At 40.9% G+C, this 22,513-nt stretch overlaps 3 protein-coding genes across 5 annotated transcripts in view; 1 reads left to right on the top strand and 2 right to left on the bottom strand.

Annotated features, from left to right (window-relative positions):
* Window positions 1-14,931, bottom strand: part of LOC105837269 (transcription factor 12) — a 128,332-nt gene extending 113,401 nt beyond the window's left edge. The window contains exon 1 of the mRNA XM_036288771.1: window positions 14,166-14,931. Coding sequence (XP_036144664.1) covers window positions 14,166-14,247 — 82 coding nt within the window. The 5' untranslated portion in view covers window positions 14,248-14,931. The remainder of the gene's footprint in view (window positions 1-14,165) is intronic.
* Window positions 14,932-15,021: 90 nt separating this feature from the next.
* On the bottom strand, window positions 15,022-16,763 carry LOC105830423 (type-1 angiotensin II receptor-associated protein). 2 transcript variants are annotated; one of them, XR_001138572.3, is made up of 6 exons: window positions 16,528-16,763; window positions 16,225-16,259; window positions 16,010-16,121; window positions 15,856-15,931; window positions 15,515-15,722; window positions 15,022-15,282 (listed from the first exon to the last, which is right to left on the bottom strand). XR_001138572.3 is itself a non-coding variant. In XM_012669727.3 (6 exons), exons 1-6 carry the CDS (start codon window positions 16,564-16,566, stop codon window positions 15,212-15,214), a joined length of 471 nt encoding a protein of 156 aa, XP_012525181.1. In that variant the 5' UTR covers window positions 16,567-16,763; the 3' UTR covers window positions 15,022-15,211. The 2 variants fall into 2 exon arrangements, 1 of the variants encoding a protein (XP_012525181.1); XM_012669727.3 differs by having other exon boundaries at window positions 15,585-15,722.
* Window positions 16,764-18,900: 2,137 nt separating this feature from the next.
* LOC105839402 (methylcrotonoyl-CoA carboxylase beta chain, mitochondrial) lies at window positions 18,901-22,485 on the top strand. 2 transcript variants are annotated; one of them, XM_012685689.3, is made up of 9 exons: window positions 18,901-19,737; window positions 20,029-20,282; window positions 20,364-20,635; window positions 20,715-20,862; window positions 20,926-21,341; window positions 21,546-21,680; window positions 21,768-21,904; window positions 21,963-22,048; window positions 22,114-22,485. In XM_012685689.3, the coding sequence occupies exons 1-9, from the start codon at window positions 19,624-19,626 to the stop codon at window positions 22,229-22,231; spliced, it is 1,680 nt and encodes a 559-aa protein (XP_012541143.1). In that variant the 5' UTR covers window positions 18,901-19,623; the 3' UTR covers window positions 22,232-22,485. The 2 variants fall into 2 exon arrangements, with proteins under 2 accessions (XP_012541143.1, XP_012541144.1); XM_012685690.3 differs by lacking the exon at window positions 18,901-19,737 and having other exon boundaries at window positions 20,029-20,124; window positions 20,210-20,282.
* The last annotated feature ends 28 nt before the right edge of the window (window positions 22,486-22,513 follow it).

The raw sequence follows: 22,513 nt of genomic DNA, 5'->3' as shown, positions 1-22,513 counted from the left end.
CCATCGTGTCATCCTCAGAGCCGGCGCAAGCCCGCTCGACCGTTATGACGTAGTGCTGAGCGCCGGGCCTCCATGTCACGACTAGTTCGTCTTCCGCGTTGCCTCTGCCGCCGTCATCCGTTCGGTAATTGTTCGATGAAGAATTAGTCGGGAATGCTGGTTGTGCGGGTGTCGCCCCCGGTCTGGACCGTACGTACGTAGACGCTGAGGAACGATCGCGAGATTGCGTGCAATCCGCCACCACCATCGACCGGATCGCTACGTCGGATACATTTGCACCACGTATCACGTATCGCGAATTTAAAATCGAGTTTATAGTAATCGATTTTGAACAATAATAAACGTCAAGCGACATCATTAAAATACATAATGCAACATAATATTAACGTTAGAGTTTCTTGCTAAAAATTTTTACCAAGCGATCTTTTTTCTTTTCTTTTTTTTTTACGTTTGGATTTCCTCGCACGTTCGACCGAGCGGACAGTTACAAAAACGTTAGATTAATGTTAGATGTTTACGCGAAAGAACAAGACATGGTCCGATAAGGGGCGAGAAAGAGAAACACAGCGGCACGTTTTACCGACGTGAACTTTGTTACGCAATACATAGCGATAGTGCGATAGTATCCGTATGGTTTTCAGGCGACATTAATTCGATATTACACCTCACGATTCGCACAACACGACCTCGAAAACCGCTATACAGCGGGCAATTTTCGACGGACGACACGCGACCACGACGTGTCGGTCGTGTTTTGCTCCGCTGAAAATCCGCAAAGTACCGAGCGTTATAGAAGACGTACAGAGGCGGAAATTAACTATCAATGCATATTTCCCTAATTATTATAATCAGTTATATTAAATTATACCGCTCGTGACGAGATTCACTCACAATCAGATGCACTTGTGCAATTTTTTTACGCTTATTTTGTGAGATATCTAATAAAATTATTAATTTTCACATAATTCATGATAAAATGTAAAATTAATGAAAATTAAATCAAAAGGTACAAAATTAATTCGCAATTAAACACGTAATATATCGCTCTTTCAATTCTCAAATTAAATTAAACTGAATTACTAAACTCTTTTAACTAGCTTTAACGACCGAACATAACGGATATTTGCATTTGAATAAAAACTGAAACATGAAAAGTCGAGTACAACGCCGCGTTATTGCGCGACGGGGCCAAAACTGTCGGACACTTTCAACGTTGACGATCTCGTAAAAAAGAGGTATCCGCTCGTGTGGAGTGCGCGGCATCCCGTAACAAAAGTGCGCGCATAAAAAAAGCAGAGGACGCGAATGCGACAAATAGACACGCGTGAACGTGAATGAACGGCGCGGGCATATGCGACCATCAAAGTACCCCGGCATCCCCGGCGTATATCTGCGTTTCGCGGCCGCAAAAATGTAGCTCTCAGCTAGATTTCGCAATTTGATGTCGCGGCGCAATGGCCGAGGAGACTCGAGGAGGATTTCAGCGTCACGCCGCATTAGGGCTTACCGTTGGGCTTAACGAGTAATTGCAGGAAAAACACGTTAAATCGTTCGCGCAGAAAAAGCTAAACCGACGGGAAACCGACCGCGTCGACTGCGAATTTTTCAAAAATTTGAGGACAAAGAGTATATACACGAAAGAATACATCAGGAATCGTATTGAGAATGCTCGATCGGGTGCGTTTAATGCGATCCTGGCTTAGATGACCAGCTGGACTCTGTGAAACTTGGCAACACGGTTTTGTTACTTAATTGTTAGAATTTTGTGAAACGCACTGAAAACTAAGATTCTATGGGGAAAAAGCAGAATTCTATCAATTACATATCTAAATTTTAAATATAAGATGTGAAAATAATTTCACAGAAATTCCAGACTCATCTTATGTCGCGGAGTTGTTTCCCACTGAAAAATATTACGCCATCTGTTCAACCAGCTGCTCTCGTAGAGATTGTTTTAAAAACATTTTCTAATTTCATGCATAGGTCAACGAATTATTTTGGTGTGACAGACAAATTATCGATATTAGATATCTTGCACACTTGTTAAGAATTATTTTTAAAAAATATACATTATAAAAACAATGTATCGTAATAAGCAATTTTTTTTTTTAAGTAGCCTACATTAAAAACTACCAAATTTATTAGATCATGAAAAACAATAAGTAGATAAAAGAGGAAAGTTACGGACGTAACGAAAGTCAAGGAGATCAGCTCGTGGTTAAGACGAACGGCGTACAGGTGAATCGCGGCAGCCGGTTTTCATGTTTAGCCGAAAAATAATTCAGCCGGTTATCTCGCGCGTCGATCGAATCGCCATTCTATCGTCTCTCGTGGTAACCGCCGGAGATCACCTGCCGAGATTCGAGCATGCCGCACGCAGGTTACACGCCGCTCTCTAGCGCCAAGAAAAATCTCGCGGGGTGTATCACGGCAAAGGCGGAGCTCGTAAAGCGGTAAAGGAAATAATTGAACACCTGCGCGCCGAGGCGGGCTTAATTCAATTAGTTCGCCCGACAAATGCCCGACACTTTCTTTGTGCGCTCGATGTAAATTTTACAAACAGCTTTGCGGAGGCCCCTCGCGTAAATCGGGATACGCGACCAGCGTTGCGTCTCCAGCAGCCCACTCCGGTCTGCGAGTTGGCATTTCAGGATAAAAGTGTCATTATGTATCTTAATTCAGCAATTTTGTGATCAACCACATTGTCGATCCCAACAATTTCTTTAAGAAACTAGAGATGCTACTCGAAGTCTGCGCGAAAAAACATTTTTAATTAAAAAAATTCAACGTTTAAAATACTTTTCTCATTAATAAAAAAAGATTTATTTGTTCCTAAAATAATTTTTATTAATGATTGTATGTAATACACAAGTAATATTTATTTTTTATAGACATTTTATTGCATTCAAATAAAATGACATCGTTTAATCGTTTTGCATATGATCCAAATGTAAAGCTTTTTTACATTATTAATCTTTTGCACTTGGGATCCCGCACTCGCTAACTTTATTACTGACCCTACGTTCGAATTCACGCGTGTATCGCATAGTGCCACGCGACTCAAAAGGGTGTTCGAGGCTTCTACAGGTAAGAACGAGAAGGGGAGCGACGAGAAAAGGAGCTACGATCATTGAGGTATACAGAAACGGCGGTAGCGGGGGCCCTACCACCCTCGGGGCCTACGACCCCGAAGAGAGGTGAAGTATAGGGTTTTACCGAGGGAGTAAAGAATAGAATCAGACGAGAAAGACGAAAAAAAACGTAGAAAAAGGCTCAGGTAGCCATTGGTGCTCAACTGAACTTGCGCGATTTCTATTATCTTAGCGGTTCTGATAAAACTTCACTACATATCTCGCAAGTTATAATTATCTCTAAATTATTACAAAGAATTTGATATGAACCAGTTACAAAAATAACTCCAACAAGTATTTAAAAAAAGATAAAAGTACCTAAAAATGCCTAAAACAAGATTATTTGCAAATTTATTTTTGAAAATAATTAAATTATCAAACTTATAAAAGCAGTTTCAACAAATCAAAGTCAAAATGCCATATAAAATATTCAAAAAATATAAAATACTATTTCTATAGCTGCAAAAAGTGCAGCGTCCATTAATTGATAGCCCTAAGAAGGTCCAAATCGCGGATGCACAGTGAGATCGTCGAAGTGAGAATAATTCGAGAAGAACGTGTACGCTCCACTTTCAAAAATTTAGATATATTCTCTGGCTTCACGTACCTACGCTAGTGATCTCCGTAGGTCCCGAAAACCGCAGTGCGCGGCCCCGAGTCCCACGAGGCTCAACGCGGAAGCAAGAGGAAACGGGGTTCCAGAAGGCAGAAATTTTGTGAAGACGAACTTCTGGCCACGCTCCAATTTCCCCCTCCAACCGAAATCGAAAGAAACGTCGCGTGTGCCGTCAGGAGCCCGCGGGAGTACAAAAGAGCACAACTGGCCCAGGGGGAAAGAAACGGAGAACTTTGTCTCGTGAGATTGTCGCCGAGCTTCTTTTACTTAGGACACATACACCTTTCTATTTAGAATAACAGGATTACCTGCTACTCCTTTCTCTCACGAATCTATTCAATAATGGTAAGCACTGTAAAATAATGTGTATGCTTTTAAAAAATATGATATCTAATGTTACTTTCACCTACATATTATCTCTCATGTATTAAAAGTAAATCATGTATATCATATTACACGAATCACCATAAGGAAGTAATTTAACTCCGTATACAATATACCGTTTCTTTCCAATCATTTTCTCTCACAATTTCTTGTCAATTATATATATACAGAAATAAGAAAGTACAAAGCAATAAATCATAAACGATAGTAAAAAAGCATTTTTTAAAATCATAACGTTATCACAGGCGCGTGAAATTAATGTCAAGTGAAAAGAGTTATAAAAACATGTTGTAGGTTGCGAAAACTTCGATATTGAATACCGATACTCGCATGAGCGTCACGGTCGCGAGAGAGCAAACGAAACAGCAAAAAGAAAGTGGTAGCGTGACAAAGTCGGCGAACTTGCAGCAGAAGGGAAAAAGAGAGAAAGAGAGTAAGCGGAGAGGGAGGGCGGTAAGAGGAGGTATCGTCCGTTGCGCCGTTCGGGAGTAAACGGAACAGCGAAGGTGTATTTTGTGGAGGAGAAGGCTGCCTGCCACGCGACCATGGGGCCCCATGGTAGGGATGTCGGCGTGCCAAGGGGCCCGCGAGACCAAGGCATCGTGAGGCCGTCGAGGGGGAGGAGAGGGCGGGCGTGTGTATATGGGGAGACAGGGGGAGAAGGAAGGTGGCGAGGCAAAGGGGGAAATGCAGCAGCAGCAGCAGCAGCAGCAGCTGTCGCTGCCAGTGCCCCCCTTCGTGTTACCCTAGAAGGGGCCCACTGGAGGACATTGGCGCAGACCACGGGGGCCCCAGTGCATCTCAACCTGTCGCTATTAAAATAACCGGACAATGTGTCGATATTGTGTCATGTTCGCGTTCACGCAGAACTTTGTACGATTTGAAGCTCCAAAAAATAAATTTTTTATTTATTCCATAGAAACAATTTCAGTAATAAGACAATAAATGGTTAACAGTTTTAGATAAAAAAAAGTGAAAAAGAAGGGACAGAATTTAATATTTTTTTACAATATATTCTTGGTTCTTCTGATTGGTAATTTCAGAGATAAAGAACAATAGCTAAAATGATCAAAATCATCTTAAATCTGGGGAAAGTAAACAAAATTCGCATTAAAGAAGCAACTTTTAATAATTCGATTAGTGTCAATTTTGTTTCAATTATTTAATTGGTTGCAATTATAATAGTTTTCTTTATAGTTATAAATAACGCGAATATTGATCATTTTTTTCACGAGTATAAATGAATGAAAGTGTCACCATAATTAGCAAATCAAAAAAACTCTAGATTATAACTATATGTATAACTTACACGTTACACTTTTTATGTCAAAATCGAATCACTCATCCATCGTCTTTTTCAAACTAAAGACTAAAAATTTCACATTAATTTATATTTAAAAAAAACCAATAAAATTGCGCACGCAATTATGTCGTCAATACGATCCAGTTTCGCATTAAACAGTTGAATTTAATTCAAGTATTCGAGAATGTGGGTTAAAATGCAAGTTGCATCATGCTTGTTGGTAAACGTTGCACGTGGCAACGTTTACCACGTACTCGAGAAACGCTCCTTACATTCTCGATCGTCGCATTAGATCGAAAACGAGAAGAGATCGGATCGATCGCTCATGGCGATTCGTGGCGAGTAAAAGTACACGCGTTGCCGATTCCGTCGATCGGTGAAAACGGGAGAAGGCGTGCGTGCAAAATCGCATGTATAAAAAAAAGAAGGGAAAGAGAGAGAGAGAGAGAGAGAGAGAGAGAGAGAGAGAGAGAGAGAGAGAGAGAAGAGAGAAAGAAGAGAGGAGAGGAGAAAGAGAATCCAAAGTGGCCAGAGTGCGTGCGCGCGCGTGCCGCCATCGGCACGTGGCACGCACGTGTTCCGGTTTCTCTGGTCTTGCTCGCACTCACCGACGACGCCTCTACGCGACGCTCTCGACACGCGTGTTCATTCACACGACTTCACGAACGACGAACGCGCGGCAGGGCAACGAGGATGAAGATCCGAAGGCAGGAGAGCGAATCTTGGCGGTTGCCCTCGGGGGTATGCATTCAACAGGTGATCTCGCGGTACTTTCGACGCCATTTTTACTTCTGCGATACAGCAGCGAGCGAGTTGAGGCTTGAGAAGCTCAAACTAATTGAGAAAAAGACGCATCGCTCTCTCTTTTTATGGAAAATTGTGAGATAAATTTTATAAAAAGAGATCTCACTGTACAATACCCCTCCCCCCCCCTCTCTCTCTCTCTCTCTCTCTCTCTCTCTCTCTCTCTCTCTCTCTCTCTCTCTCTCTCTCTTCGTGATATACAAATTTAATTTTATAAATCGTGTTCTATAACATGTTCTTCCAAACGTAACCGAAAGATTAACTCTTTTGAGAGTTAGGAGTAAAAATTATCTTTGATAGTAAAAAGGCATTAAACGCAGAGCTTGGTGGCGTTCGGTGTTTCTTTCAACAAAATCTCATGATCGTTTACCCAATTAGAAGTGACATTCCTTCGAGTTTCGTGCGGGCCATTGAACGTCAGAAGGTGACGTCGCGCGCTCGAGGACAGTGGCACCTGCCAAAAAATCGGAGCCCCTTTTTCGTAGCCGGCGCCGTCAGAAGAGAAAGAGAGAGAGAGAGAAAGAGAGCCCCGAGTGCACATTTGTTGTTCGAACCCCGGTCGCGTGGACGAGTCGCGCATACGCATACACGCACAATATGCGCGTACAACATGCGTGCACGTACGCGCGTACTATGCGCCTCGGCTGCATGTGGGCCAAACTTAACGAAATCTGGCCAGATGTCTATTTCGAACGTGCCGCAGGTCGGTGCCGCGTGTCGTCGAAAACCCACCCAGTGCATATGCGCCTCGCTCTTACGCACGCACGCACGTACGTGCATGCGTGCATGCCCACACACAGGGTAGATTCGCTCTCTATCGGATTGCACATACCTGTTGGTGCTTTACAGGTGGCATTGCATTATTTCTTTCCGAGTTTTATCATCGAAAAGAGTCTAATAACTCGTGACATCAATATGTGTGTGTACGCAATATAGAGTAAAAGTTAACTTTTTTGTCAAACTGCGAATTAATCAAGAATTTTAATTCATATATTCGCTATCAATTAATTCATACTTTTAAGATTTTAGTCGTGCACAACTGTGTATGTATATCAACAAGTTCACCTTATAGATATTCGTTGTAATATAAAATTAAAACAAAAATATTCCATGCTAATGATAAACTACTTCGGAGAGCTGTAATTAGAATTAATGACCTGAATAATTTGTCATGAATATTAAACGCTGCATTATGTCGTGATTACGTTCGCCGCGGCGCAACGATGAAACATAGTTGAGAACCATCAAGGCTACGCCAATGAAGCAAGGGGATACCAGGATATGGTGCCCCTTGTAGGGTGGTGCTTTCAGTCAAGCTGGTAAAAGACACGACTCTCTAGGACGATAGGTATTTGTCCTCGCGGAGGATGACATTCGATCGCATCGCGATGAGAAGATTTCTGAAGACGGTGAACTTTTATTTTTATCCGTCGATCCTGAAATATAACTGTATCCCTCTGCCGAGCCGTGACTCCAAATGTTATAACGGTAAAATATAATCGCCGTCAAAATGCACGTTCGAGGAAAATAAACGAGATTTTTTATAAATCTTTAAAACGTCAGATGCACGCCGATTGCGGGACGTTTACAGCAGCGATCGACGTACGTCGGAGAATCGTACGCGGATCATCCGGCATCTTTTTTATCGCGCCAGGCTCGTTTCTGTAACCCAGTTCTCGCCGCGGCTAATGGACTTTTGCTCTTCTCCGTGGAGCATCGCAAATTTGCGGAGAGGAAATGAGGATGATAGGGAGGGGGGAGAGAGCACAGAGAGATGAACAGAAAGGAACTTTGAGGAACGAACAGAGTGACTGCGAGAGAAAGAGAGAAAATAGAAAGAAACGGAGAGACAGAGTGCAAAGTAACGAGAGCATGGGAGCCGTAGGGAAGAGAGAGAGAGACAGAGAGAGAGAGAGAGAGAGAGAGAGAGAGAAGGACCCGGAGCGCGAGTTTCACGCAGTGGCAAATTCATATCGACCATAACAGGAGCGAGGCGAATGGCGTATACGCAGTTCGGTAACGAGGGACTTGCATTAGTCAGGAATTCTCGAGTGGCGCGCGCCCGTGTTTTTCGCAAAAAGCCTTAAAATGTCTTCCATTTTCCGTCGTTTGGCTTCCGCGCCGCTTGTTGTTTCTGCCCGCCTAAAGTAACGGTGATGAGATCAAGTGCGATACGCGGACTATGTGAGAATTGCACGACGTTCTGCCTTACTCTCGGGCATAATTTGCCAAGAAAAAGCTCACTTTACCACATTTAAATAAGAACTTCCGCGTGAGTTAGATCTCAATCGCGAGAGAGTATTCCCGTCAATATCGTGTATCTTCTGCGCTCATTATGTAATTAATATGAACGTAATTTAAGTATTTTTATTTTGTAAATTCAAGTCCAATTTACGTCCCGAAAATGCGTTTTGTAAATGTAATAAAGATGCACAATAACGATACAATTTAACTGGACGTATTGCCGATGTAATTATAAACTTTTCGTAATAAAATATTAATGATATCGAGATAAAACAGTTGAGTCGAGCAGAGAGATTCGCATGACCTATCGACACCACTGCACGCGTTTGCTCGTGTGTTTGCGAAAGAACGAGAGGGAGTGATGAAGAAAATGTGAGTGTGAGAGAGAGAGAGAGAGAGAGAGAGAGAGAAAGCAGGATAGTGAGGCCAATACAACAGACGAAGAGGGAACGATCCTGATTGGGAGAATGCGCGGTTGGGAGAGAATGCTCGTTGGCGGGGGAAGGGATCGAGTTTAGGGCGACGGGTGAACGGGGACGGTCGAGGGCGAGAGGGGTAGAAGCAGATGCTCATCGAGTCCCCGCTGTAAATGTAGATTATGCCCGCGCCCTTAATTTGTGTGCGTGCATACGTGAACGCACTCTGGACTTGGCCTTTCCTAAGGAGAGGATTGAAAAGCGTCCAAGGAGATCGCCGCCGCCGCCGTCGACTCTGGATAAAATTCGCCAGAATATATTTATAACCGCGATACCGCTATCTCTCCTTCGCGGAATCTGCTTGCATCTCGCGTAAACGCTCTTGCAAAATTGCACCGTTCCAGTATTAATAAACTACTCAGTATTAATAAACGAAGCGACGGGTCTGACTGCGGAATATCGCGGGTTTACGCGGAGAGACTAAGGGATTTTTTTGGTCGAAGGTAATCGTACATTTTCATTTCTCATCTCGTACAGCTCGCTAGCATTTTTTTAAACAATTAAAAAATTGACATTAAAAAAATTAATATACAAAGTGTTACGTTCCAAGTTTTCAAAGATTCAAGTAGGCGCGAAAAAAAATTTGCAGAACCACTTAATCTTTTATAAAAAGAATTTTTGTGGAGTTTAAACAGATTTCTTTTTATTAAAATCAATCGGACAAAACCCGCGACAATCTTAGATGATACGGCGTGGCGATGGTACATTTTTCCAACACGGCAGAAGATGACGCACCCTCTTCCATATTTTAAGTATGTGGGTTTTCGACATGAGCCATTATAAAGTTCGAGGACGCGCGCGTGAGGCGCGTGCACGCGAGAGACGGGGAAAGAAAGGCCAAGAAAGAGGCAGCGCTACACGGGAGCGAGAGAAAAAAAACGGAGAAAAAAAGAGAGAGATGGAGCGAGAAGCAGGTGCATCACGGTGACACTCCCTCGATAATTCTCCAGAAAGAGAAAGAAAGAGAGAAAGAGAGAGAGAGAGGGAGGAGGAGGAAGAGAGATAACAGTACAACCGGAGAAAGAAAAAGAGAGAGGGACCTAAGTCACGAGTGTTGTGTCTGGAGCTCGTTTATGGTTGTTCGGTTAAACTCTCTCGCTCCGAGGAAGGAGAGTTTCGAAAATGGCGCCTGCGGTGGGGTTCGGACTCGGCCGAATTGAGCATGGCAACCTTCGCGGCGGTATGGGATATCTGGCGAGGATCGAGGAAAAGTCGCGACGACGTTGTTGAGATGTTCGATGGGCTTCGCTTCGAAATATTCCGTCCGCGGAAGGCGACCCTGTTTCGTACAGGAAATTACGCGCTGGCCAGAAGGACACGAGCAAACGATATTTCCTCACTTGAAACTCTCCAAGTAAAAACGGATACTCGATAAAGAATATTTAACAGTTTAAAAATCGCGAGACACGAGGTGCAAACGTGGAGCGACAACATTTCGACAATAGGGCGCGCAAACGTTGCTGCTTATACGTGAATCACGCATGTATGTATGTGTGTTTGTTAAACTATATTTTATCGAGCTCGCTACTTCCTGAAACAAACTCTAGCGCCCCAGGTAGATTTACTTCGTGAGTCACACCGTGCGCGACTAATTTTAGATCCGTTAGGTTTCGGCGCACCGCGTGTGTGCTTTCGCCGCATTACGCGTAATTTCAAATCAGATTATTTTCTCGCGCCGGCGCGAGAACGTTTATCTTCGCCGATGCGGTTCTACGGTGGATGCACCACATCTCGCAGCGCGAAATCATTCTCGGAGCGATCGTTTTCCCGGTGTTATGAAACACGGACGGACAATGAAGCGCTTATCACTCCGACCGCCGCCTTTTATCTCTGTTTATGTACGTTACTATGTTGCGTGTCTGATAAAATTTCAGTCGATCGGTCAATTATGCGCGATGGAAGAGAAGCAAAGACCTCTTTGTGAATTCTTTTTTCGGATTAAAAGGAATTAAAATTAACACCGGAAGTATTTTCGGTAAGTACGATGGACACTATTTTTTTGAAAACACTCTTGCACTGAATCCCGTAACGATTCTCGATTATACAATGCTGCAAGAAATAAAAAAAAATATGCAAAACAATATTTTTGGCGCCGAATCGAATCAAATCCGAATTTTATTTGTTCAAATCGGAATAGACAAAATTTTATTTTTACTCGAATCGTGAAACTTTTAACATAATTATTATTAGATTGAATTTTAAGACAAAGATTATTATGTAAAAAAATTATCGATTACGTGATATAAAATCATTGTAAATATGATTTTATAAAATTATTAATATCTGCGATTCGCGTTCAAATATCTTACATTCGACATTTTCCGAAGAGTTTGGATTCAAAGTATAGATATTAAAATACTTAATTCGATTCGAATAGAACATCATATGATTCACTTTCGTCGATTCGCAAGACGTTATTTCAGACGATTATTTCCATCGTTCATTATTGAATTAATGTTTTATATCAATATGGTTAATAATATTACTAATAGTATGAATCTGTTGTGTCAATACTTGAGCTGTTATTCTCTACGCTTGTGATTAGACTGATAGAAATTTAATACGGACTGTTTGCAAAATAGCACACTAAGCGACGGTGCTGCGAATTAAAGGCTCGCGACCGTAATATGGCTCGTTAAGTATGGTACGCAAAGTAATATGAGCCTTAATAACGACCGTGGCGCAGTAAGATTCGCGACGAAGGTCTCCTCGACGCGGAACGACAATCGTCGAGATTAATGGCCTAAAACGAACCGTCAACAGTCGACTGTCTCATCAGTTATCAAATTATGAGAAATCAGACTCTCGGCGAATCTAACACTCGAGGTAGAAACATTCGAGCGTAAATAACGAACCCCCCATCGATTCCTGCCACAACGGTTCTTCGATCGCTCCGAGAAGAACGGAGTTGTTTAATCTGCGATCATTAAAATATTTCCGACGCGAAGACACTCGATAAACGCGAATATCGAATATCTCGCTGTCGATTTAACATTATTGAAAACACAATAACAATTTTGTATCCGCTTGCAATACCTAACGAAATGCAATTCAGTATAATTGTGTTCATCGTGTCCGAGTGCCTCGTAAAATTATACTATGGACGTTGTTTTGTAAACTGTCGTGCAAAGGAGAGATCGAGAGAGCTCGAAACTTTACGAAAGGTTGCCCTTTCCCCGTCTTGTTTGCCGCCCTAAAAAGTTTCATGGCAAACGCAATGCCGCGATATAAATTATATTTAACCGAATAGCTCCCGACACACACACATACACACAGCCTCCGCAGCATTTCAAAGGAATATGGGAACGCCTCGGACGAGACGTCTAAAACATAGTTTTTGCGGTCTTTCTTTGCGAGCCACGCGGCTGCGCCGAACTTAGCCTACGGAGAGGGCCTAACAGCACCGTCGTCGTCTCCCAAACATCGTCTGAAACCAAACAAACGCTTGAGACTTTAGTTGCCAACTATGTCGTACAATGCATCACGCGCCCTTCTCTGAATCGTAATTTCGTAATTGCGCTTTGTGCGCCCAGAAGCGATAATTAACGTGGGAATCTCGCGGTTTCGAAAAGCACTGTCGCACCATGAGAATAACTCGACATCATCTAATTAAAATCAAATAGATGTATAATCCGTTGGAAAGTAAATTGAGAATATATTGAACTTTTTGAAATTATTTCAATTGCGAATTTTAACTTAGAGTGTCCCTCATATTTTTCTACGTTAGTATTTCTCTTATATAAAAATTCATAATTAAGGATTCTTTTTTTACATTTTCTTCACTCTACTGATTACAAGGTGTAGAATAATTAAATTTACATTATTTTAATATGACAATATTTTATTAAACTAGCAAAATTTTAATAAAAACTTTACTAAACTTGAAGTAGCATCTGGGTGAAAATTCATCCATGATAGCATTCTACGGTGCTCTTTTTAAATTTAATTAAACAGACCATGAAGTTTTGCCAATATTTTTTCTGTATAGATTTTTTAAAAATAAATGTGATATTCTAATGTTGTAGTTGCACGAATCTTTCTTGTCAAGTGTTTACTTAACTGATAAACAAGAGTGATAGAAATTAATCGAACCTGCCAAGTATTAGGTATTTAAAGATTAGCGGGCTCCAAAATTTGCCACGTGCCGCGAAGACAATCGAAGATCCACGAAGGATGAGAACCGCTTTCGAGAGGTAACGCACGATTCCGCGGCACGCAACGGCGCATCGCTCCGTGGCTGCCTCTCTGGCAGGTGTATGAAGCGAGAAATAAAAGAAAAACGGTGTTCGCGGAGGCTGACTGCCGAGGAAGCGAGAGAAAAGGGGAGAAAGAGAAAGAGATAGAGAGGAAGAGAGAAGAGAGGCTCGAGAAAGGAGGAAAAAGGATTCGATTTATGGACTCTCGCATTACATCCGAGCGATTAACCACTAACGATTCGTACGATCACGGCGGCGTCCCGACACGTGGTTACCGAACGTATACCGCGAAGAATGTATAAAAGCCGAGCGGAACAAATCGGAGCATCGCGATGACCGGCGGTCATCTCTTTTCCCGGAAGCCTCCCTATCGCCACTCACCCTCGCATTCGTACGAGCACGCATCGCACGCATACGACAAACATACAAACACACAACGCACACATACGCGCGCGTATATATCGCTCTTATCGCTGACAGTGCACCGCACATGATATAACCAACGGACGTCTCTCCAATGCGTCTAGGTTATGTTTGTCGCATCCCCGGCGCGGTGACGCGACGCACACGGGTGCGAGAAGCCCGCGCCGACGGAGGGAAAATCGTGGCGTCAGAAGAGGGTAAAACCAGACGGGGAACACGAGACAGAGCCGTTGCGCCCGTCGCTAGTTCCCGTCAACGGGGCAGCACTGTCCAGGGCACTGACAAGCGAAACCAAAACACAGAGCGAGAGGTAGCCCTGGCGGCCGCCGACGACACCGATCGTCCGACGCGACGATCCTCGCTGCGATCGCGGGCCCTCGATCGACCGGCCGAGACACCGAGACGCGCTTTTAAATTGGCACGTCGCACCGGATAAGATGCCACACTGGACACACTCTCCAGTGAAGGAGACGGAGACGAAGAAAAGATGAGACGTCCGTCGCTTTATCTTCCGCAGGGGCCACGCACGGCGCGGGGTATCCCGTGAGCGAGGGGGAAACACGGCACTGCCGACGAACGCGCACTCACCAGACTGCTTGTTGGCGATCTTGTTGAAACAGTTCTGAAAGACCTCGTAGAGATGCATCGGCTCGTCGTCGCTGGCCGCCATGTTTTCGCACGAGACGTGAAAACGAGTGGACGTTCCGTGGTCGAGGCGAGTGGGCACGGTTCGCGGTGCGGCCGCGCGCGGAGCCACCCTCCTCTCCCGCTATGATCACCCACACTACTGAACCACGCAGCTTCACGGACGCGGCTCTTATACCTCGCCCCTGGCGCCCCCTGCGTATGCGCGCCCGAGTGCCGCAGCGTTGTGGCGCGCCGTCTTCGAAACGCGATGATCGCAACTAGGTATCCTGACAATCTATCTCGATTCTACGAATCATTCTTGAAGGACGATTTTCGATGACAATGTTTGCGTTAAAATCTTTTATTCACAAGTCAATAGTAGAAATAGTTATACAGAATAGATTCTGAATGTATTAAAAATATTAGATCCATACAACGATCTACATAGAAATTTATAATACATGAGGTTTAAATCGTTGTATTCGATTAATTGATTAAAAGCTAAATAGATAATAGAAATAATGTCATTCACAAATATCATTATCAGTTAATTAAAATAACATATGCCTCTGTAACATTGCTATATTGCTATTAGAGCCTATTAGATAAAATATTGGAAAAAAATATTTATATTCATGTATAATAATATATAAATACATTACATATAAAATATATGAAACATATACATACAATCTAGTGAAATATAAAAATATATGAATATATATTTTTATATTTTACAACATTAGACATGTATTTAATGTATCGCATAAAATTCAATCAAAAAAATTGAAAATTAACAGTAATAAATAAAAACATATAACCTTTGATTTTTTGTAATATAAAACATTATACAAGGCAACTTATATTAATTTAAACAATTACTTATCAATGCTAATATAGCATTGAAAAATAACATTACACAATTGTAATCTAAACTATGTTATGTCAGAAACATGTGTATGTTACATAAATTTAAAACTGCATTTTCGAACAACCTTTATTCAACTTTAAACTCCATCAAAATCCGAATTCTGCGGAAGAGGATGAGAAATCTCTTCGTAATCTTGCCTGCCATAACCTGTAAATAATTTATAAAAAATAGTGTATAGTCTAATTTTAATCACAATCACATGTTGAGAAGCAAGAACTGCTACTGCGGCACATTACACTTTCATGCAACATAAATTTAGGCGAAAGCAGTTCGGAGAAAAATGCCACAACTGAGTGGAAACCTAGAGATAAACTAAATCATCAATCACTAATAATGCACAGAATAACAGCAGTTCGCAGTAAAGCATACGTGCACATACTTATGCTCGTGTTGAAACACTGATGCACTACAAAAGCGTAGACATGTAGTCAGTATTGTGATTTACTGACCCATGGCAGGACTCGGTGCAAATACAGTAGCCAAGTTGCCACCTCTCCCCTGACCTACTCGCAGCAGATATATACTTGAAATAGGACGAACAATCAAATTTATGATCATAAGGGCTGCGCTAAACTTATTAGAGGCATCTATAAATTCAATGAAGTCAGATAGATACATCTTATACATAAAATAAATCAATAAATAATTTGTAATATCTTATTTTCCTCTTCTTCTGTATTAACACTAGGAAAAATACATGTATATGTTTAATACACTCACTGTTGTACTCCGATGGATAGTAGACTGCTAAGGTAACCACATCCAGAAATATTGAGATTATATTTATAAAAAATGCCTAGAAAAATATATAATTACAGCCAACTGCAAATAAAAAAAGAATAACTTCTCCATTGCCACTTGCTTAACGACTTACAAACTGCAGTGGTTCATCTGATTCTGTATTATGAACAGCCCAAAATATACACACAAGGAATAACAAATTATAAAATAATACAGACTGTGGACACCAACTTCCCTGCATTCCCCTGTAACATATTTTACATTTGATACACATATAAAGATACAAAGTTCTTATAGATACACAGATATAAAATCTTTATTTCTTGGCAGAATACAAGTTGTCCTTACCATGTCACAAGAATCAAGTGAATTGTAAATATGATCTGAAACATACATGATGAACAATATCATTCTGTTTTTGTCTCATTATTGTGCAATATTATTTATACATACATTTACAAATTTAACTTTTAAAAATAATAACAGAAAGAAGTTGCGAATACATATGCACATGCAAGTGTCAATTTGTTTATGTAGTTGCACAGAAATATAATACAATATTGCGCTGTAATTATGTCGAAAACACTAAAAACACACACACACACACACTGAAACAAGAAAGAATGCAGTTTAACATTCTATTTTACATACCTTTAAAGGAAAATGGGATAAATTGGTTAGATTAGGCATTTCGTTGCACGACAGTAACTTCTATATCAATAATGACAAAAGAAAGGCCGATTAATTGGAATACGATTTAAAAATATCTCTCTGGCTGACAAAAAATATCTAATCTGCTTTCCGCCTACAACTTCGGGTCGGCAACAACACAAAGCGAACACACCACATTATACTGCGTATATCAGCTGTGCAGCAGCTTTTCGCAACTGCTGCCATCTAACGCGGTTGCTCCATCAGATTAAAATCCATAAAATTATTTCTAATTTATAAAATTGGAAAAACTAAAATTCTCACATCCAATCAATATTGCCATTTTATGCATGACATAAGCGCAAAAAAGATTTAACATTAGCTATATCATTGAGTTATACAGGTACATATAGAATTTAAATATCTTCATAAGAGGGAGGAAGGAAAAAAGGAAAGGAGAGAAAGAGAAAGAGAGAGCGAGAGAGAAAGAGAGAGAGAGAGAGAGAGAGAGAGAGAGAGAGAGAGAGAGAAAAGTCAAGTCTTACATCACACCCATGCATGTGTGCGTGCAATCAGAGTCGTCAGATAAAAAGCAGAGGAACCCGAGTACGGTCATTTTAAGCATCATTTTAAAGTGTTTTCATGCATCGATGCCTCTATGTGCACAAAACGTGCACATTGAACTATAGTCTAATATCTATAAATCCCGTAGATAATGTGCATGACTTTTTGGGTCTCTTCTATGCTATGTCTATGTTTATTGGGTTCTGTTTCATATACCCATAAATTTTACAATTATATGCATTCATATTTTAAATCTATTTATGCATAGTCATGTTCTACACTGAAAAAAAATGTAATATATTCAATAAGATATGTTATTGCGAGCTGCCAATTACAGATATACTCAATACAATAATATATGCTATTGCAGTATCAACATTGTACTTGCATTAATAGCAAATATTATTGTATTGAGTATTTTATGTAGTTGGCAGCCCGCAATCACATATGTTATTGGCTGTATTTTTTTTCTGTGTATAAATGTACAATACCACACATACCCAGATTACCAAACCTGCAAAAGCAGACTCCTACAGCAAATCCATAGCCTACTGTGTCCGTATTAAGCTCGTGATCTGTGGACAGACTGCATTCGACTAATCTGATCCTTTTCTGCTGCCAATATGCTATCAGATTTTGTCCAGCAGATTCTGTTTACAAAACACAAGCTTAATGCGAACACAGTAGGCTATGGATCTGCTGTGTGGAATTCTGCTTTTGCAGGTTTGGTTATCTGGGTACATGATATAAATTCAAATAATTGATTTGATAAAAATTCACTCACCGATTGCTGTCCTGCTGCTGATGCTGCTGCTGCTACTGCTACATTCATTTTCCGGTTTTAATTCTGAAAATGTGATAAATACTATTACTAAACTCAAACACAAAAGCAGGTAAAGAAATGTATCAGAAAAAATAATATATTTAATACCGAGTCGCTCCATGGATACCGCTTTCTGCTGACATCATCCTGCTATTCTCGAACCGCACATTAATAACGATCGCCCGATACTTTATTCGGCACTCCCGATATTACGAATAATATATCACACACGAGTAAAACGTAAACCGAGCGCGAGAATTTCACTTGGCGCGACCGTTACATTCGAAAAAATACGTGAAAGGACGGCTCGTCTGATTGGCGGTGAAAACCAACATGGCGTGACGTCACGTAATTTCGTGGAAACGCAGGCCGAGGAAAGCGGCGAGAAGACCGTTTGAATAAAAATTACGCGCCGAGATACAACGAACACATTCGTTTCGAGAATTTCGTATGCACGACTAGTAGCACTTCACTTAGGCCCGGTTCCATCGTATTTGTCGTTAAGCAAAATTAACAAATACGATTGGTCAATTCCAATGGAATAATCGGCCAGTTAATTTAACCGTGAGTTGAGGAACCGGGCCTTAATTGGCACTCGCGATACTGTACCGAACGTATCCCCTTCGAGCAAACATTTTGCTCGAATGCGCACGCGAACACTTTGCTCGAAACCGAAGACACGATGCCGCGCTTTACACATGAACACGACCTCGACTACGACCTCACACCGTACCTGCGCACAATGAATTCTGAACGCGAGACACGCACGGAGTCGACGGAACGTCCGACCGGCGCTGGAGTGGCGTACGTTACTGCTGGCAGGCAGACTCGGCGGTACTCGGCGCTAGTCGGCGCCACTCGGCGTCGCTAGGCGGTTGACTCGCCACGCCTGCGCCGGCTGCGCCGACTACCGCTGAGTCACGTACGCCGCTGCCGCCGCCATGTTGCTCCGCGCTCCAGCGCCGGTCGGACGCATCGGACGGACGTTTCGTTGATTCCGTGCGTGTCTCGCGCAGTCTCGCGTTCAGAATTTATTGTGCGCAGGTACGGTTTGTGTTTAGAATGCCGTCGCGCTAACAGACGACCCGCGAGGCATGTGTGTGTGAGACTTGTGAGATCGTAACGTAACAGAGTATTCACGTGTAAAGCGCGGCATCGTACGTTTGTCTTTAGTTTCGTGTAAAGTGTTCGCGTGCACATTCGACCAAAGAGTTTGCTCGAAGGGGATACGTTCGGTATCGCGAGTGCGAATTAAGTGAAGTGCTAGACTAGTCGTAGAATGTCGATCGTGCCAATAATAATTAAAACTTTACTAGTCGTCGCGCAATCATACAGAGATACAAAACTCTGGAAGCGAATTGATTTACTTCAGTGTGTCTTGTTCGCATTTAAATGATTCTTGGGCATCTAAATGGACATAGCATAGAAGAGACCCAAAAAGTCATGCACATTACCTACGGGATTCATTTGACTACATAGTTCAATGTGCACATTTTGTGCACATAGAGGAGCTGATGGATGAGAACACTTAAAATGACGCGATGACTGCTCTCAGGTTCCTATCTGTAAAAAGACTTACAAAACTTACAAATGACCCGATGTGCGTCAGTGATTTTCAAGTTCGATAACTTCGACTCGCGTGTTACAACGTCTCAATTAATTGTTGTCGATCGTCAGTTCTCTCGTAGTAAAAGATATATTTATACACGATGTTGAATCGAAGTCGTTACTTGCTGAAACATTTTCGGCTCTTTGTGAAATTTTATCACGAGGAAGCGTCCGTCATCGGCACCACACCGGACACCAGCTCACCGGTTTATCAGGTTAGGAAATGCACTTGTGCATTTCGTTTTTATTTGCTTTTTTAATTAATTATATTTGCGCCACTTTTCTGAGAAATGTAATAATAGCAGGATGAGTTAAAGAAAAAGGAAAATAATGTAAATGCTTAAAATAAATGCATATAAAAATAAAGATTAACATGTGAATTTGTAAATATTGTGAATAGTCATATTGAAAACATATGTTTTTGATTTAATTATATAAATTTTTTAATATGAATAAATGTGTCTACATAAGTTATATCACAAGTGCAATTATTTTTTATGTTACAGGAAAATTACACGCATATGAAAAATCTTGTTGATCAGTTGAAGAACACTGTGGAAAAGATAGTTGAGGGTGGCGGACATAAAGCCAAGGATCGACATGTAAGCAAAGGAAAGCTCTTACCTCGGGAACGTATAAACACTCTTTTAGATAAAAATTCACCTTTCTTGGAATTCTCGCAATTAGCTGGTTACGAGATGTATGGCAAGGACGAAGTGCCAGCTGGTGGACTTATTACTGGCATCGGAAGAATAGAAGGGTATTCTGATGGATGACAAAATTAATATTTTCTTCTCTTCTAATATTGGTGTTTCAATCAAATATTTTCTTATTTTTCCAGTACTGAATGTATGGTAATTACAAATGATGCTACTGTAAAAGGTGGCACGTATTACCCTGTCACTGTTAAAAAGCATTTGCGAGCTCAAGAAATTGCGGAGGAAAATAAATTACCTTGTATATATTTAATTGACAGTGGAGGTGCATATTTGCCTAAGCAGGCTGATGTGTTCCCTGACAAAATGCACTTTGGTAGAAGTTTCTACAATCAAGCAAACATGAGTGCTAAAGGAATAGCCCAAATTGCAGTTGTTATGGGAAGTTGCACGGCAGGTTTGTAATAAATACACTTTTTTAAATTTTATATAAGTTTATATATGAATTTTTACATCATTTATAATTCATATTACAGGTGGTGCATATATTCCTGCTATGGCGGATGAGAATATTATTGTTGCCAATCAAGGTACGATATTTCTGGCTGGTCCACCGCTAGTAAAGGCTTCGACCGGTGAAGAGGTTTCAGCAGAGGACTTGGGAGGAGCCACTCTTCATTGTCGGTAATTGTCTTAAACGCCATGCTGATCGTATTTGTAAGTACTCAGTTATAATTAAAATTTTAGACAATCGGGTGTAACCGATCATTACGCGATAGACGACACGCATGCTTTGTATCTTGCGCGTCAAGTTGTGAAAGATTTAAATCTACAACCACCTATGGATGTAAAAGTCAGCAAAAAAATTGAGCTGCCTGTACATGCCATTGACGACATCTACGGTATCGTCGGAACGAATCTGAAACGTCCGTACGACGTGAAGGAAGTCATTGCGAGGATCGTGGACGGGTCAAAGTTTCACGAATTTAAAGCGCAATACGGCGAAACCTTAGTCACAGGATTCGCTAGAATTTATGGCTATCCCGTTGGCATAATCGCGAACAACGGTGTACTATTTTCAGAAAGTGCTCTAAAGGGAACTCATTTTGTGCAGCTTTGCGCTCAAAGAAAAATCCCTCTTATCTTTCTACAAAATATTACAGGTATAATTAAGAATTTTTCAATTCATCAATTGACCAAACGCGTTATACGTAAATACAACTTTGCTCTACTAAAAGCTGCGTTTGCACAAATGTGATCAATGAACTAAAAAAAACTCATTTCTGAACTTATGAACAAATTTGTGTTATTTTGTTTTATAAAGTTCGCATTACGCAATGTACAATTTTATAAGTTTCTTAATATAGGGTTTATGGTGGGTAGAGATGCAGAATCGGGAGGAATTGCCAAAAATGGTGCTAAAATGGTAACAGCGGTAGCATGCGCGCAGGTGCCAAAGATTACAGTAATAATCGGGGGTTCATATGGCGCTGGGAATTATGGTATTTTTTGTTTTAACTCTATTAATATTTTTAATATTTTCTTTCTGAAGTAAGAGAGGGAAAGTACTTAAGATAATATTTGAATAGGGATGTGTGGTCGATCTTATTCTCCACGTTTTCTCTATTCTTGGCCAAACGCTAGAATATCTGTAATGGGAGGAGAACAAGCAGCAAGCGTATTAGCGCAAATCACGAGGGATCAACGTGCGAGGGAAGGCAAACAGGTGTGGTTTAACGTTTGATTTTTTAAATGCAAATAGAATATATATTTCGATTTTGCAGTGGACTCGAGAAGAAGAAGAGAATCTCAAAAATCCAATTATACAACAATTCGAGAAAGAAGGCAGTCCATATTATTCTAGTGCTAGGTAAATTATTGGTGCGTAAAAAAAGAAAATTAATCTTGTTTCACGAATATTCTAATATTTTTTAGAATATGGGATGATGGTGTAATTGATCCAGTGGATACGCGAGTCGTGCTTGGCTTGAGTTTGTCAGCGAGTCTAAACGCGCCCATACCTGATACTAAATTCGGAATTTTCCGAATGTAATATAAGTAAAAAACATACGAAAGTATATACTTAAATTCGGAATTTTCCGAATGTGATACAAGTAAAAACGTATGAAAGTATATTTTGAAAGTACCTCAAATTATGGTTAAATTTTACATATTTTATCACATACTGGATATTATATACATATTATATACATGAGCCAAAAAATGTATTTTGTAAAGTTTTCTATCGTTAAACATTCCATGTATGTTTTATTATACATGTTTTATTATATTTTATACTATTAATGGTTTATAATGTTTATAATCTCTTCCATAA

This window comes from Monomorium pharaonis, chromosome 6 (assembly GCF_013373865.1).
Source record: "Monomorium pharaonis isolate MP-MQ-018 chromosome 6, ASM1337386v2, whole genome shotgun sequence".
NCBI classification, from domain to species: domain Eukaryota; kingdom Metazoa; phylum Arthropoda; class Insecta; order Hymenoptera; family Formicidae; genus Monomorium; species Monomorium pharaonis.
Note: the sequence above shows the minus strand (reverse complement) of the source record. Positions and strands in the feature narration are given on the sequence as shown.

Excerpts from the sequence above, each read along its gene's own strand:
- LOC105839402 (XM_012685689.3), top strand. The coding sequence starts at position 19,624 with ATGTTGAATCGAAGTCGTTACTTGCTGAAACATTTTCGGCTCTTTGTG. Across the intron at positions 20,863-20,925 it reads GGAGCCACTCTTCATTGTCG|ACAATCGGGTGTAACCGATC; the intron begins GTAATTGTCTTA and ends TTAAAATTTTAG. Across the intron at positions 21,905-21,962 it reads GTGCGAGGGAAGGCAAACAG|TGGACTCGAGAAGAAGAAGA; the intron begins GTGTGGTTTAAC and ends TCGATTTTGCAG.
- LOC105830423 (XM_012669727.3), bottom strand. The coding sequence starts at position 16,566 with ATGCCTAATCTAACCAATTTATCCCATTTTCCTTTAAAG. Across the intron at positions 15,932-16,009 it reads CAGATGAACCACTGCAGTTT|GCATTTTTTATAAATATAAT; the intron begins GTAAGTCGTTAA and ends ATATTTTTCTAG. Across the intron at positions 15,723-15,855 it reads CTATCCATCGGAGTACAACA|ATGCCTCTAATAAGTTTAGC; the intron begins GTGAGTGTATTA and ends TTGAATTTATAG.